Genomic DNA, 16,997 nt, shown 5'->3' with positions numbered 1-16,997 from the left:
TGAACAAATTATATCTTTCTACTAGTATATTATAATCATAGCTTCCATTTCGTCAAGTTTCAGTGATAATAGCAATGTTTGTCCCCAGGTCTATTGACAGTTTGTGGAGGTGGGGAGAGGATTAAAATTAACTTGCAGTTCCAGTAAAACAGGTGATCAACCTGTCAACACAACTGGGGAAGCCTGCCAGTTAAGGGAAAAACAACAACAGATTTACTCTTGGCCAAGGAAAATGTAACTATTGTGAAGGATGGGGAGTTTTTGGAATGTAATTAATTGTTGTGGTTGCTTCAGCCTGCCCCCAGATCTGTCAGATTAAAGAAAAAATAATTGCCTCCCACTTATGCTGAAAGAGCAAGCTGTTTCGGGACAGTAAGTAAATAACCAACCTTCCTTAAAATAATATTTAGATTACATGGACTTCCAGCCCAAACAAAGTTGGTCAGCTATTGGCATCCTTCCTGATACCATTTAAATTCTACTTTCATTGCTCCCACTAGAATTTTAAAGAAGAGACTAGTTATACCTACTAGATGTAACCATTTTTATTCTGGAGATTAGAAGGCCCATGGGAATTGAGCAGCCAATAAATTTAAATAAATCAACATGACCATCAAAAAGCCATTAAAGACACTGTTGATGCTATACATACCAGATTGGATGCAGCGAAGAATAGAATAGCTCAGTGGTGGTGAACCTATGGCACACGTGCCAGAGGCAGCACTCAGAGCCCTCTCTGTGGGCACTTCTCTGAACTGCTGGTGGTGGGCTGCGGATCCCCAGAGTGCGCCAGTCAAGGGGCTGGGAGGCTGTGGCTGCTGACGGACAGTCGCCCCCCATGCGCTCACTGGCCTCCGTGTGCGGGGGCCGACGATGTCAGGCAGCAGCTGCCCTGGCCCCTGCCTTGCCTTGCCCTGAGATAATGACCCCCCCCACCCTGCCTCGCCTCACCCCAGCTTCAGAGGGTATAAAAACCTACTCCCTACATGTGTTCAGCCCTTTTTTTCTCTCCTCTTTGCTACCAGAACCATTTTCCTGTCTGGCTCTCCTCTTTAATAAAGTACAACCTTCTTCCCAAAGCAGTTGCCATGTTTATTCCCAGCTTGAATGAACCAGGATGAAGACTTTTCTTCCAACAAGACCTTCTGTCATGGTGGCTAACCAGATGCTTGCCCTATTCTCTTCCCAATGTCTCCTTAATATCTGTGATTTCTTGCAGAGTCTGCTAAATACATCAGCATCCCACCATGCATCTCTCAATGTTAACTTTTCTCACCTGCTGCCTCTTTCCTGGCTCCTTGGTGGCAGCATGCCTGAGAAGGATGCCTTCAGCCAGGGCATTCCCTCAGCCAGCTCGCCAGCTCCAGGAGGGCAGCAGGCCCTCCTGGCCACTCAGAAGCTTGGCAGAGTGTTGCTTCTTAGACAAAAACTTGTAAGCTCCCCTTTTTTGGCTAGAGCGTTTCCTAAGGCAACTACCACCTCTCCTGTCCTCTACTTGGAATTGAGGACTGGCATACATCTTTTCCTGTTTTATATCTATTTTCGTTCTGTTGAAGTCTTGACCTTTTGTTCACTTTTTCTGCTTGATCCTTCTTGCTGGGTGGATTCTTAATCTGGTTTCAAGGGGCTGCACTACCTAAAATAACCCCAGAAATTGACCTTCTGAAGTGGGTTTGTCCCCTGGGTGGATTCAAATATGGGACCCAGAATCGCTGACCATGATGACAGGATCAAATAGTGAAAAAAGAATGCACCAAAGCGGACTACAGAATTACAGGTTATAAAGAGTTTTATTAGTAAGGTTCCAAGACAGTAAGAGCATAAGGAATTTCTTCCTCAAAATATGTTGGGAAGCTCAAGTGGTGAGGAATAATTGGGTGGAAACTGCTCAAAAAGATGTTGTCTTTCTGGGGCTGATCTTACTTCTCCTTATCCTGGTCAAAAGATAACAAAGGAAAAAGCCAAGATTTGTTTAGTTAAATCTTAAGAGGACAAAAAAGAATATGAGCAGTATTTTGTGGGAATTAACATAACTCTACAGATTAAAATACTTTCTAAATTAGATAAACGTGAATTGTTTTATATAGAAGGTTTTTTTAGTAAATTAAGAGGGAAGTAAGGAAGCCCTCAGTCCTCCCTTTGCAAAAGATAGTGAGATGATGATAGGCAATAAGGAGGAAACTGAATAGCTTTTCATATTTTGCATCTTTTTTTCCACATCATGGGGGTGGGGAGAAGAAAAGTGCAAGTCAAAGTAGGCAAGGGAAGACCTGGCTGCTCTTAATGAATTCAAATATTTGAGACCAAGATTATTCTGATGCTCCTTCCATGGATTTATATGGTTTCTTCTGTGTGCACTTTTTATGAGAATTATGGTGTCCTTCACGAGAATAGCTCTGTCCACATTCCCTGCATTTACATGATTTCTCCGTGTGGATCGACTAATGGTGAGTCAGATAAATTTCTACTGGAGCCTTTTCCACTTTGTCCATTTCCTCCCTGCATGGATCCTTTCATGATGAGTAAGATGTTCTTTTCCAGTAAAACTATATCCACACTCCATGCATTATATGGATTTTCCCCAGCATGGATCCTTTCATGAGTAAATGTCTTGATTGTTAAAGCTTTCTCCACACTACATGCATTCATGGTGTCTCCTTCAGGTGGATCCTTTTATGAGAATTAAGTGGCCCACTTTGAGTAAAGCTTTTTCCACACTCTGTGCATTTATATGGTCTCTCCCCTGTATGGATTCTTTCATGATTAATAAGAGCACTTCTTTGAGTAAATTGCTTTCCACACTCCATGCACTTGTATGGTCTCTCCCCAGTGTGGATCCTTTTATGATGAATAAGATCTCTTTTCCAGTTAAAGCTTTTTCCACACTCCAAGCATTTATATGGTCTCTCCACTGAATGGGTCTTTTTATGAGAATAAAGATGTCCTGGCCAAGCAAAGCTCTTTCCACATTCTGTGCATTTATATGGTTTCTCCCCTGTGTGAATCCTCTGGTGTCGAGTAAGACATCCTTTCTGAGCAAAACTCTTTCCACACTCTTTGCATTTATATGGTTTCTCTCCTGTGTGAATCCTTCTATGAGAAGTAAGATGTCCTTTCCAAACAAAGCTTTTTCCACACTCCATGCATTTATATGGTCTCTCCCCAGTGTGGATCATCTTATGATGAATAAGTTCTGTGTTCCAAGAAAAGTTTTTTCCACACTCCATGCATTTATATGGTTTTTCCCGTGTGCATCCTTTGGTGTAAAGTAAGGCGTGAGTTGTCAATAAAGCTCTTTCCACACTTCATGCATTTATATGGTTTCTCTCCTGTGTGAATCCTTTTATGAGATTTAAGGTTTCCTTTCTGAGTGAAGCTCTTTCCACACTCCAAGCATTTATATGGTTTGTCTGCTGTATGAATCATTTGATGTCGAGTAAGATCACTGTTGTAAAAAAAGCTCTTTCCGCATTCCAGACATTTATATGGTCTGTCCCCAGTGTGAGTCCTTTGATGGGAAATAATATCACCACTCTCAGTGAATCTTTTTCCACACTCCTTGCAACTATATGGTTTTTCAATAGTGTGGATCCTCTGATGGTGAGTCAAATTTCGCCTTGTAATGAAGCCCTTTCCACATTCGGTGCATTTATATGGTCTCTCCCCTGTGTGGATCCTTTCATGACTAGTTAGACATCCTTTCCGAGCAAAGCTCTTTTCGCACTCCTTGCATTTAAATGGTTTCTCCCCAGTGTGGATCCTCCTATGATGAATAAGTTCTGAGTTCCGACGAAAGCTTTTTCTGCACTCCATGCATTTATATGGTCTTTCCCCTGTATGAATCCTTTGGTGGACAATAAGGGGCCATTTGTCAATAAAGCTCTTTCCACATTCCATGCATTTATATGGTCTCTCTCCTGTGTGGATCCTTTTATGAGAATTAAGTTTCCCTTTCTGAGTGAAGCTCTTTCCACATTCCAAGCATTTATATGGCTTATCCACTCTGTGGAATCTTTGATGTTGAGTAAGATCTCTGTTGACAATAAAACTCTTTCCACACTCTAGGCATTTATATGGTTTGTCTCCTGTATGGATCCTTTGATGGGAAATAGTATCACCAATCTCTGTGAATGTTTTTCCACACTCCTTGCAACTATATGGTTTTTCACTTGTGTGGATCCGCTGATGGCGACTCAGATTACAGTTTGTACTGAAGGCTTTTCCACATTCTGTGCATTTATAAGGTCTATCACCTGTGTGGATCCTTTCATGACAAATAAGATGGCCTTTCTGAGTAAAAGTCTTTCCACACTCTAAGCATTTATATGGCTTCTTTCCTTTGTGGATCCTCTGATGATGATAAAGATTAGTCTTGTTACTGAAGCTCTTTCCACACTTCAGGCATAGTTTCAACTTTTTGCTTAGACTGAAATCCCTCTCATAGTTTGCAAACTTTTGTGGTTTGTGTTTCCTATCCAGTATTTTATGTAAAGTAAAAGAGAAGCAATGGCTCTTTGCAGACACTGCTCTTTGTAGTCTCAATAACTTCGGCTGCTTGACAACTTGTGCAGTATATAATCCCAAAGAAAAGCAGCAACAGAAGAAGGTTAAGGAAGTTTCATATTTAGTGGTTTCTGAATCTCTGGGAGATGTTAGACCTACAAAGTCTTTGGAGCAATCTTTAAGGGTGGAATTGTTGCCTGAAATGGAAACTGGGAAATCTCAGTCTGAGGGGCATCAACAAGAGAGGAACGGGCAGAGGATAACTTGTACAACTTACAATTGTAAAGATCAATACAAGGAGGAATTTAAGGAACCCTTATTGGCTTCGGAGTCGATGGGAGATTCAGGAATTTTGGAGCAGTCTCCTAAGGCAGAACTTGCAGCATTTCTTACGAGTTTGATACAAGAATGGAGAAGGGAAATGGAAGAATGGAAGAATGGAGAATGGAAAAAACTGGAATGTGAATAATTAATAATACTAATATAATTGAGATTGATAAGGATGTAGTTTTTTATGGATGGAATTAGTTATTGGTGAAGATTGAAATGTTTAATGTGTTTATTAACTTTGTTGTTTTAAGTTTTGAACCTTTAATGATAATATTGTTTAAATTTGTGTTTTGAAGGGATTATAATTTGCTTATTTTAGTGAGTGGATTCTAATGTTTTAAATTTTAAAAATTTGTGGTTTTGGAGGGAGTTTATATAGAGTGATGATTGTATTTAGATTTGTTTAGGATTTAAAAGTGTTTTTAGTTTTTAAATATTATTATTAATATTTTTAAGACAAAATAATTTGTTTAATTAAATGTGCTTAGATTTGTTTAGGACTTATAGGTTTTTTAAGTTTTTGTTTTTTTTTTTTTTCTTTTTGGATAGGAGAGAAGATTATGAAGATTGAAGGAAATATGTACTTACTTTAAGTTCTTTAAGAGTATTTAGCTTTAATGGTATAACAAAGATTTGTATGTTTATTTTTTCGTTTTAGGATAAAGAAAGAGGGAGAAATTAGATTTTATATTATAGATATAGATATTCAAAGAAAGTAATGTTTAAATTTGTGTTTTTGGAGGGAGCTTATATAGAATGATGATTGTATTTAAATTTGTTTAGGTTTTAAAAGTGTTTTAAGTTTTTTTTTTTTTTTAATTAAGCCTGTACTCAGCTCTGGGAAGTCCAGGGGAGGGTTTGGGAGCTTGGGAAGGGGGGGGGGGTGAGGTAGGGGGGGGTATGGGAAGGGGATTTGTTTTTGTAAAATGTAAAAATTTTCAATAAAAAAAAAAAAAAAAAAAAATAACTTCGGCTGCTTGTCATTCTCATTCTCCAGCTCATCAGCATCACCATCACCTGCTTGGAACAAAAAAACAACAGGAATTCTCATTAGAATTTACAATGATGACAAATGGGGGTATCCCCCCGTCAAAAAATATACCCATCTGAGCATTAAGCTAGGCACCAGCCATGTGTCAAATGAGGAGATACTGGGGGCAAATTTTTATCCAGGAGACTCTAATCATAGTCAAGGGATTTTTCAACTCAAAAGCTTTGCTGTTGATAGGTCAATCAGCCCAGAAATTTCCATGGAGCATCTAAGGCCTTTCCCAAAGTCATGGTGAGCATTTCTGCCAAGGTTATGTTGCAGAAGAGTTGTTATGGTGACAACCTTGAACAAAATTGCCCAAGAAGTGCCTTGGCTGATTTGTCATCCAGGGTGGCCCTGGCGGTGCAGAATCAAGGGGAAGTGTTCGGGCCTCTTTGCGGCCATGTCTCCTCCACTGGGTATTAGTTACACACTAAACATTCTGATCCTGAATTTCCTGAGATTCAGAGGGGTTTTAAAGTTGGTAGCTAGGTACAGTTCTGACCACCTTATGCAATTGAATGCAGGTATCATCCCTGTTTACCTCCCACTGAAAACATCTTTCCCAATGAATGGAATACAAAGCAAAGAGGGTCCTTACCCAGAGTGGCTATATTCCTAGAAACCTCCAGCATGATTTCCTTGCACAAGGCCTTCTGGCCAGAATCCAGCAGTGCCCATTCCTCCTCTGTGAAGTCCACAGCCACTTCCTCAAAGGGAGCAGAGTCCTAGAAAGAAAACAAAAATCTTCTCCAGCAGACAATCCTCTCTTACATTTTCTTTCTTATTTCTAAAACAGAAAACACAGCTTTGCAAGAGACAATATAGATTATTCTTTTCTAGGACAGACATAGACCCTGCACGTCTACATAGTCTTTAGAGCTGAGAAGTTCCCCTCCATCTCCTCCATGCTGCTTTTGCAAAGACACAAAACCCAGCTTGGAGGCAGCCAAGCTGTAGAACGGCACCCTTTCAACTCTTCCAACCTTTTGTTTGCATCCCCAGAACAATCTTGAAAGTTGAATGAGTGAAACTCCCTGAATCATTTTATCGAGATACCACGTTCACCACTCAAAATTTGGTTGGCAAAGTAGCTCAGGAACCAAAGGAGTTTAAACTTCTTACAAGAAACCTACACTTTCCTGGCAGGGTGTCCCCAGTTGGATCCGCCTGAAAGGAAGCTCTTTACAAGGACTGGATTGATCTCCTCTTCTCTGGAGTTCTGCTGAGATCTCCCTCATGAATGGCTCCTGCAACTGAAAAGAACAGCCTGAATTACGATCCACTTTCAAATAACTGTAATCATGTCAATTTGCTTGCCTTACCATTTCAATCTCCAATTGTAATTTTCCAACCCAAATCAAAATGAAAGAACTTGAGAATTCCTATTCTGTGGGTAGCTGCTATTTCTGGATAAATGCCAGCCACTTTTGTGAAATACTTCATTGCTTCTTCTTATTTCCTCTTTTCCTGATGATCGGGAGCTGCTTTTTTATCTTCTCCCTTCACTTGACAAAGTGTGGCCTTTCACTCTATGTGGATGTACTTAAGCCTGTTTTATATTTTGTTACTGAAATATTTTCTTTTAGATTTGGGGACTTTTATTTCTAGAGCGAGACAGGATTAATCTCCCATTCCGTTTGGTATGGCTTTTCTGTGCCCCTTGCAGTGGAGAGACCATCAGCATGGCAGTTCAGAGACTGACTTTGGGATAAAAATGGAGATGCTTTCGGCGGTGAAATGGGCTCCTTGAAAACATTGTGACTGTCAATAAAGGCAATTTGAATACTTCATTTTTTTTCTCACCTCAAATTCCCAATCCGGTTTAATTATAAATGTTTTGTGTTATCTACAATACATAGAAAGGATGAGCTGAACTAGAGAATTTTTATTACTATGTGTGGGAAGGATATCATATCCATCCTTCACATTCTGCCTTCTGCAGTTCAGAAACACAAATCAAAGTAGGCTCCAAAGATCAAAGTGCAGTGAGAAACAACAAATTTAATAGTGTACAACTTTCCTCCTAATTTGATTATAGTCTGAGATCTCTTTTATGCTGAAGTCTCTTTGATGAACTATGAAAATGGGCCTTTCTCCCAAGATTACCACTTTCAGTGAACAAATGCTAAACCTCATCTCAGCAGGGCACCTGAACTGCAGCCATTTCTGTCATAGTGGCTAACCAGATACTTGTGCTAATCTCTAATTAGTTATGCTGAAACTGAGCAATGGGTTTAACTATATTCAAGTTGTGATTTAGTAAAGTATTTTACTGGGTATCATCGCTTGGGAAAGCGATTGTACTTACTGGAGCCAAAAGCCTTGAAGAGGAAGGAAAAACAACTCTCCATCTTTTTGCTCCATAACATGTTTTCAAACAATAGCTAAATTGGATTTGGACCATGTATATATAACTTTCATCTTTTATTTTCTTGTTACCTTCTGGGAGGAGGCTTTGTGGTATCTGAAGAACATCTAGATTCAGTCACAGTTTTGTTCATATAGCATCAACTTGTGAACTTTCAAGCTTCCTCTTCCCGCTAGTGATTAGTACACAGTGATTAATATATACATGTGTGTATATATATGTATGTGTGTATATGTGTGTATACATATGTGTGTGGATTATATACATACAATGTATATATGTACGTGTGTGTGTATGTATATATGTATATATATGCATGGATATATACATATATACATACACACACACACATGTATGTATATGTATACAGCATGTGTATATGTGTGTTATGTACGTTTATGGCTAGATGTATACTTTTTTTGAGAGCAGGAAACAGAACATCATTTTTAATGTGGGCCAGTGTGCCCACAGTAAAAAGTGACAATAAAGATTATCTTATTTAACAACTTTTTTGTCATTGGTTGTGGCTTCTTTGTACTAAATTGCAGCTATGTAGTACTGTATACTTGTCCTTGTGTCTTGCCTCTTTCCCCCTCCCCCCCAAAAAAAAATTAACTAGGAGGAAAAAAATGTAACTTTTCAACATCTAATTCCTCCCATGGAATTTTTACCAGTGTGAAACAAAAGCGTTTGCTTGAAAAAGAAGCAAACTTCAAAATATTAGGAGCTGCTGAAAACCTTGCGCTAATTTCGTCTTCATATCTGTGATTTCTTACTGAGAGACTGCTAAATCTTATCAGCGCTTCCCTCCGCCAGGCATCTCTCGCGGTTAACTTGTCTCACCTGCCCGCCCTCTCCCGGGGGCTTCCGGGGGGCGGAGGAGGGCGGCGGGCCGAGCAGGCAGCCCTCGGCCAGGGCCACCGCCTGGGCGCAGCTCTCCGCCCCGCACTCCCGCAGCCAGCCCGCCAGCTCCGGGGGCAGCAGGGCCAGCAGCTGCTCCAGCACCACCCGGTCCAGCATCTCAGCTTTGCCGCTCGGCTCAGGCCGCAGCCATCCGCGGCACAGCCAGTGCAGGCGGCTGCAGAGCGCCCGGGGCCCCTCGGCCTCCCGGGGACGGCAGCTGCGGACGCGCTGGCGCTCGGCCTCGGAGCTGCGGAGCCTCTCGGGGAGGCCTCTCGGACCGCCGCCTTCGTTTCCCGCCTGAAGGGCCGCCGGGTCCGCTGCTGCTCCCGCCCCCGGAGACCCCGGAGCCTCCATTCGGCCTCCCGCTTCGGCGCAGCCCGAACGGGGGAAAGCTCCCTCTGAGGTAACCCTCGTCACGGCGGACCCTCCCCCGCCCGCTCCTCCCCCTCGCCCCGCCCCTCTCCTCCCCCTCCCCCCGCCCCTCTCCTGGTTGCAGGGGGGACAAGAAAGGGCGGGGCTTCGCTTCCTCAGAACTTCTGAGGCAGAGAACAGCTACAAGTCGTTCCCGCCACGATCTCCCCGCCTCCTTATCCCCACACAATTTCGGTCAGAGAGGGCTGCTTCCTAGAGAGGCAAAACCCTATAAGCCCTTTGGTTTACCGCACTTGGCTAGAGCGCCCCGTAAGGCAGCTACCTCCTCTCCTGTCCTGTGCTCGGTACCAAGGGCTGGCAAAGATCTTCTACGCATGCTCTGTTCTTTTTGCTCTGTTTATTTTTAATAATAAACATGATGTGAGGGAGAGCGAGGGCAAAGGCGTTCAGCCAATACATTTAATAATATATTTAATATAAACATATCTGATGTGAGGGAGAGCCAGGGCAAAAGCGTTCAGCCAGTAAATTTAATAATATATTTAATAATAAACATATGATGTGAGGGAGAGTGAGGGCAAAGGCGCTCAGCCAGTAAATTTAATAATATATTTAATAATAAACATATATGATGTAAGGGAGAGCCAAGGCAAAAGCGTTCAGCCAGTAAATTTAATAATATATTTAATAATAAGCATATATGATGTGAGGGAGAGTGAGGGCAAAGGCGCTCAGCCAGTAAATTTAATAATATATTTAAAAATAAACATATACAATGTGAGGGACAGCCAGGGCAAAAGCGTTCAGCCACTAAATTTAATAATATATTTAATAATAAACATATGATGTGAGGGAGAGCCAGGGCAAAAGCGTTCAGCCACTAAATTTAATAATATATTTAATAATAAACATATATGATGTGAGGGAGAGTGAGGGCAAAGGTACTCAGCCAGTAAATTTAATAATATATTTAATAATAAACATATATGATATGAGGGAGAGCCAGGGCAAAAGCGTTCAGCCACTAAATTTAATAATATATTTAATAATATATTTACTGGCTGGACGCCCGCCCTTGGGCTCTCTCACATACATGTTTATATATTTATTACTAAATATATACTGCACAAGCCAGAAAGAGGACTGTGAAAATATGTATAAACCCCACACATTCTGGACATAAATTGTTTCAACTTCTTCCAAGACAACGTAGTAGAGCAGTGGTGGCGAACCTATGGCACGCGTGCTAGAGGTGGCACTCGGAGCCCTCTGTGGGCACACGTGCCGTTGTCCCGGCCCCGCCTCCCTCCGCAACCCCCTCACCAGCAACCTGCCCGGAGAGGCTCCCCTAGGCGTGACCCAGGCAGAGTAGCGCAGCCAAGCACATGGCAGCCAGGAGCAGGGGCAAGACTCCGCCCTTGCGCCCCGTGACGTGCAGATGCTGCGGGGTGTGGGTGGAGGGCATGGCCACCATGGCACTGCAAGGCTGCCTGGGCGATCTGTGGTGAGTGGCCCTGCTGGTGAGCAGAGCAGGGGATGGAGCAGGGCCATGGGGCGGGCCAGTTTTTGGGCACCCAGTCTGTAAAAGGTTCACCATCACTGCAATAGGGCATTGCACACCAAAACAACCTGACACAAGGACAGTTTTTTTCCTCATGCTATCACTGCTAAACAACTAATTCCCGCAACATGTCTTATGCCCTTGGATGTCAAACCACCTAGTTGGGCTGTATTACTATTATCCCTCTCATCTTTCCTATTACCTAAGCTTCTTATAACTATGTTGTTTGCATCTCATGATTTATGTTGCTTTTTAGTATCATAATTTATGTTGATTATTTAGTATCCTATGACTGTCACTAAGTGTTGTATCTTATGATTTATGATTGTATTTCATTATTACAATCATTTATCCCTTGTTGCTTTTATGTACATTGATGCACCGGAGACAAATTCCTTGTGCGTCCAATCATTTAGCCAATAAAATAATTTCTATTCTATTCTGTTCTGTTCTATTCTATTCTATTCCATTCCATTCCACTCTAGCAATAAATGGTTTGGGGATTCCTTCAACCATTTTATTTGTCCTCTTTGTTGTCTATATTTCTGCGGTGACACTCAGTGAAAGAATCTCCCTTTTTCTACAGAGCACAATCAGCCCTATATCCTTTTCTGTTTTACATCTATTTCTATTCTGTTGAAGTCTTGACTCTTTGTTCACCTTTTTTGCTTGGTCTTTCCTGGTTAATTGATTCTTAATGAGTTGATCTGAATTCAAGGGCTGCACTAGCTAAAAAGAAATCAGAAATTGACCCCCTGAAGTAGGTTTGTCCCCCTAGCCTAGGTGGAATGAAATATGGCACTCCATATTGCTGTCCATGATGATTGGGTCAGATAGTGAAAAAAGACTACTCGGAAGGAGGCTGTGGGTCAATTACAGGCCATAAGAGTTTATTAATAAGATTCGAAGACTATAAGAGTATAAGGAGTTTCTTCCCCAAAAGCTCAAGCGGTGAGGAATAATTGCTTTAGCAACTGCTCAAAAAGTTGTCTTTCTGTGGCTGATCTCATTCCTTCCCATAGTCAGAAGATGACCAAGGGAAATGACAAGCTAAATCTTCAGAAAACCAGAAAGTGAGCACTATTTTCTGGGGATTAACATAACTCTGCAAATTAAAACGCTTTCTAAATCTGATAAATGTATGTGATTTCTGTTTTATATAGTTTTTTTTAGGGTAAATTAAGAGGGGAATCAAGGAAGCCTCTGGCTGGAAAAGATAGTGAGATAGTAATGGGCAACAGGGAGGAAAATGAAGAACTTAATTTCCGTTTTGCATCTCTTTCCACATTATGGGGAGGGAGAAGAAAAATGCAGGTCAAAACAGGCAACGGAAGACTTGGCTGCTCTGAATGAATTCCAGTATTTGGAACCAGAAGGATTACATCCCAGGTGCCAAAGAAACTGGTGGATGTGATTTGGAACCACGGATTGTAATATTTGAGGATATTTGAGGATTACAACCATTGACTGTAATATTTGAGGATTCCTGAAATGCAGAGGAAAATGCCTGAAAACTAGTAAGAGAAATGTTCCTGTCTTTATCTTAGGAAAAGAAGTGGCAGTACAGATCGATCACTTTGTCTTCAGTACCTGGGAAAATCCTAGAAAAGATAATTTAATTGTGCAGATAATCAGAAAGGCGTGCACGCGCATACACACAAAGTATAGGAGCACATACACTAAAGCACTATCTTGTTCTACCACTATCACGATCAAGAATTTGAAGTGGACATCTCTCCATCTAAACTTCCAAAACAGAAAATCGAGCTTTGCAATAGACCAAATGGTCATTTTCTTAAGACCTTGCAAGTCCATAGTCTTTAAGGCTGAGAAGCCCCTTTCCACCTCCTCCATGCTGCTGTTGTAAAGGCACAAAACACGACTTAAGATGCATCCAAGATGTAGAATGGCACCCCTTGGAGAACCCCCACTGCCCTGGAAAACCTCACCAAGGCTTTGAGGAGAGGAATCTCCTGACTCAGCAAAAACACAAATTTTGTAGAAAACACACCATACTTACTAAAAATTTCTTTCATGGCCTATTTCAAAATGTCGGAATGTAGCGACAGCTGCAAAAGCACCAGAACTCAGTCTCAGTTCTGCAGAGCCCCTCGGATGGGCAGTTCCTTCAAAGGACACCTTGCCCTGATTGTTTTATTCCCCCCACCCCCACCCACATTTCAGGCCTTCAGACAGCTCAGCCTTCAACATCTCAGAATGGATAGGATTTCCAGATGACTTAAGGAGAGACCTTAATTTCAAGGTCCTTAGGCTACTTGCTGTCTCTACCCTTGCAGGTGAATAAGGGCATGCAGAAGCGAAACTATATTGCTAAGGTGTTGGCAGCCCAACCCAACAAGAAGCAAGAACCTCCCCAGGGTTTTCTGAACAAGATTCATTGAAGAGAATATGATAGTTACAGAAATGGCAACAATGTATTCTGTCACTTTTGGAACCATCTTATCCTGAGTCTGTCTCTCTCACTCACTCTCTTACAGCAGAAAGTTTTTCATGCTCACTATGAACCATGAGAAAGTTGCTCTCTTGATCGATAAAAGGAATGTGCAGGTGGCCAGGCTGTGAGTTTTTCCTGGATAGTGATCATGTATATAAGTTTGTTAAGCATGATGTCATGTAATCACTATTTGAGACTTCCTGCTGGCTTCCCCACTGACAGCAGTAAAGATTGCAAATGGTAATCAGGGGACCGTGGGATGCCGTTTCACTTCTGAGTGAATCCTCTGATGGGAAGTAAGGTCACTGCTCCATCTAAAGCTTTCTCCACACTCCTTGCACTTGTATGGTTTCTTCCCTGTGTGGATTCTTAGATGGTTAGTAAGAGCACTGTTACTGCTGAAGCTTTTCCCACATTCTGTGCATTCATATGGTTTCTCCCCTGTGTGGATCCTTCGATGGTTAGTAAGGGCACTGCTGCTACTGAAACTCCTTCCACACTGCATACATTCATAGGGCTTCTCTCCAGTGTGTATCCTTCGATGGTAGGTAATGGCGCTGCTACTACCAAAGCTCTTTCCACACTCGATACATTCATACGGCTTCTCCCCTGTGTGGATTCTTTCATGGTAAGTAAACGCACTGCTGCTACTAAAGCTTTTCCCACACTCTGCGCACTTGTATGGTTTCTCCCCGGTGTGGCTCCTTCGATGATAGGTAATGGCGCTGCTGCTACTGAAGCTCTTTCCACATTCCATACATTTATATGGCTTCTCCCCTGTGTGGATCCTTTTATGTATGGTAAAATCATGGTTCAAAATGAAGCTCTTTCCACATTCCATACATTTATATGGTTTCTCCCCTTTATGAATCTTTTGATGGCAAGAAAGATTACTGTTTCTACTGAAGCTCTTTCCACACTCAGTGCAGTGATAGGGTTTCTCTCCAGTATGGGTTCTTTTATGAGTCATGAGGCTACTGCTCTCACAAAACCTCTTTCCACACTCCACACATTTATAGGGTTTTTCTCCCATATGAGTTCTTTTATGTTTTATAAAAGTATTGTTGTGACTGAAGGTCTTTCCACACTCCATGCATTTATATATTTTCTCTCTGATGTGGATCCTTTGATGGGATGTAAGAGCACTGTTTTGACGAAAGCCCTTTCCGCACTCCATACATTCATACGGTTTCTCTCCAGTGTGGATCCTTTGGTGGAAAGTAAGGGCGCTGTTCTGACGAAAGGTCTTTCCACATTCCAAGCATTTATACGGTTTTTCTCCAGTGTGAACCCTTCGATGGCAAGTAAGTTGAGGGCTTGTATTAAAGCTCTTTCCGCATTCTGCGCATGTAAACGGCTTCTCCCCTGTATGGATTCTCTTATGGACTGTAAAATCGCTGTTAAAACTGAAGCTTTTCCCACACATTGTGCATTTATAAGGCTTTTCCCCTGTGTGGATCCTTTGATGTCGACTAAGAATAGTATTTCTACTGAAGCTCTTTCCACACTCGGTACATTTATATGGTTTCTCTCCTGTATGGATTCTTTCATGCGTCATGAGGCTGCTGCTCTCACAGAACCTCTTTCCACACTCCGCACATTTATACGGTTTCTCTCCTGTGTGGATTCTTTTATGTTTTATAAAAATGCTGTGTAGGCTGAAATTTTTTCCACATTCCAAACATTTATACGGTTTCTGTACAACGTGGAATATTTGGTGAGACATAAGGATACTGTCCTTTCCAGCCTCCAAATGTTTAGATCGTTTCTCTCCTATGTGGATCCTTTGATCACAAGTAAGCTGAATGCTTGTGCTGATGTTTTTTCCATAATCCATGTGTCGAAATGATTTTTCTCTGGTGTGGATCCTTTGGTGGGCAGTTAAGGCACCACTCTGACTAAAGCTGTTTCCACACTCCAGGCATTTATACGGTTTCTCTCCTGTATGAATCCTTTGATGGGCAATAAGGGTACCTTTTTGACTAAAGGTCTTCCCACACTCCAGGCATTTATATGGTTTCTCCCCCGTGTGGATCCTTTGATGGCAAGTAAGGTGCGTACTTTTACTGAAGCACTTTCCGCACTCCATGCATTTATACGGTTTCTCACCTGTGTGGATCCTCTTATGTATTGTAAGATCACTGTTCAACCTGAAGCTCTTTCCACACTCAAAGCATTTATATGGTTTCTCCCCTGTATGGATCATTTGATGGCGAGTTAGAATACTGTTGTTATGAAATCTCTTTCCACAAACTCTGCATTCGTATCGTTTCTGAAATGTGCGGGTCCTTTGATGAAAAATGAGTGTGTTGTTACTGCTGAAGCTCTTTCCGCCCTCAGAGCATTTATACAGCTTCTCATTGGTGTGGATTCTTTTATGTATTGTAAGATCTCTACTCATACAGAAGCTCTTTCCACACTCAGTGCATTGATATGGTTTGTCTCCTGTGTGGATCCTTTGATGGCAAGTAAGGTGTCTACTTTTACTGAAGCATTTTCCACACTCCATGCATTTATATAATTTCTCCCCTATATGGGTCCTTTTATGATGAGTAAGGTCTTTGTTCTCAATTAATCTTTTTTTACACTCCATGCGTTGATAACGTTTCTCACCAATATGAAAAATAAGAATACTGTTTCCACGGAAAGTCTTATTACGTTTCACACACTTATATGGTTTTTCCTCCATATGGGTCCTTAGATGGAAAGTAAGGACACTGCTGTTACTAAAGCTCTTCCCACACTCAGAGCACTTATGTGGTTTCTGCTTTAGGTGAAATTCTTCAGAGCAACTCTGATAATTGTGGTTCAGCCTAAAATTCTTTCCAGATTTTAAAAACATAGGTGGCTTATTTTTCCTACAGAATTTTGCAGGTAAATTATGAGGGAAGGGAAGATCGATACTTTCCTCATGCTGTCTATATTTATATGGTTTCCATTTAGTCTGGGTTTTGCAATATTCATTGAAATCAAATTTATTGTCATCTCTTTTGTCACATTCTGGGTATTTCTCCTTTCTTTTCAGATCTGCCTGGATAGGGAAGTTAGGGAGTTCAACACACAGAGGAGGAAATTTCTCCTTTCCATCCTTTGAGTAGATTCTGTCTTGCTTTCTTTGTTTCCCTTGCTTTTCAATAATCAGTTCTTCCACCTCCTGCTTGATTGTTTGCAATGGCACTTCCCATGACTCCTTGTCATGCTCATTCTCTTGATCATAACCTTTGAAGGGAAAAAAAAATTCTGTTATAAATTATATGCAGAAACTGAGACAGCTTCTAGACAACACAATCCATTAAATGTATCCGTAATTCATCATTATCGTTTCCCTCTTTTGTCTTTGTATTCTTGGATCAAAATAAACCTAATTAATGTTGAAAAATCTTTCTTATACTTCTTGCTTTTAAGATGACTCTCTTTCAGAGGAACAAATACATCAAACTTTGCTGGAACGTATGGCAGGAAAAGGTAGTTG

General features: G+C 41.4%; 1 protein-coding gene across 5 annotated transcripts in view; it reads right to left on the bottom strand.

Annotated features, from left to right (window-relative positions):
• Positions 1–1,771: 1,771 nt before the first annotated feature.
• LOC120317815 (zinc finger protein 91-like) overlaps positions 1,772–16,997 on the bottom strand; it is a 25,667-nt gene continuing 10,441 nt past the window's right edge. For 4 of the 5 annotated variants that reach the window (XM_039364715.1, XM_039364716.1, XM_039364713.1 and 1 more), the window contains exon 4: positions 11,940–16,744. In XM_039364715.1, coding sequence (XP_039220649.1) covers positions 13,770–16,744 — 2,975 coding nt within the window. In that variant the 3' untranslated portion in view covers positions 11,940–13,769. Of the gene's footprint in view, positions 3,194–3,275; positions 3,363–3,446; positions 4,372–4,713; positions 4,722–11,939; positions 16,745–16,997 lie in introns of those variants that run through there. The other variant, XM_039364717.1, reaches the window with a different exon arrangement.

The sequence above is a fragment of the Crotalus tigris genome, unplaced genomic scaffold, assembly GCF_016545835.1.
Source record: "Crotalus tigris isolate CLP2741 ecotype Arizona unplaced genomic scaffold, ASM1654583v1 scf7180000019840.826796, whole genome shotgun sequence".
In the NCBI taxonomy this organism is placed as follows: Eukaryota; Metazoa; Chordata; class Lepidosauria; order Squamata; family Viperidae; genus Crotalus; species Crotalus tigris.
Note: the sequence above shows the minus strand (reverse complement) of the source record. Positions and strands in the feature narration are given on the sequence as shown.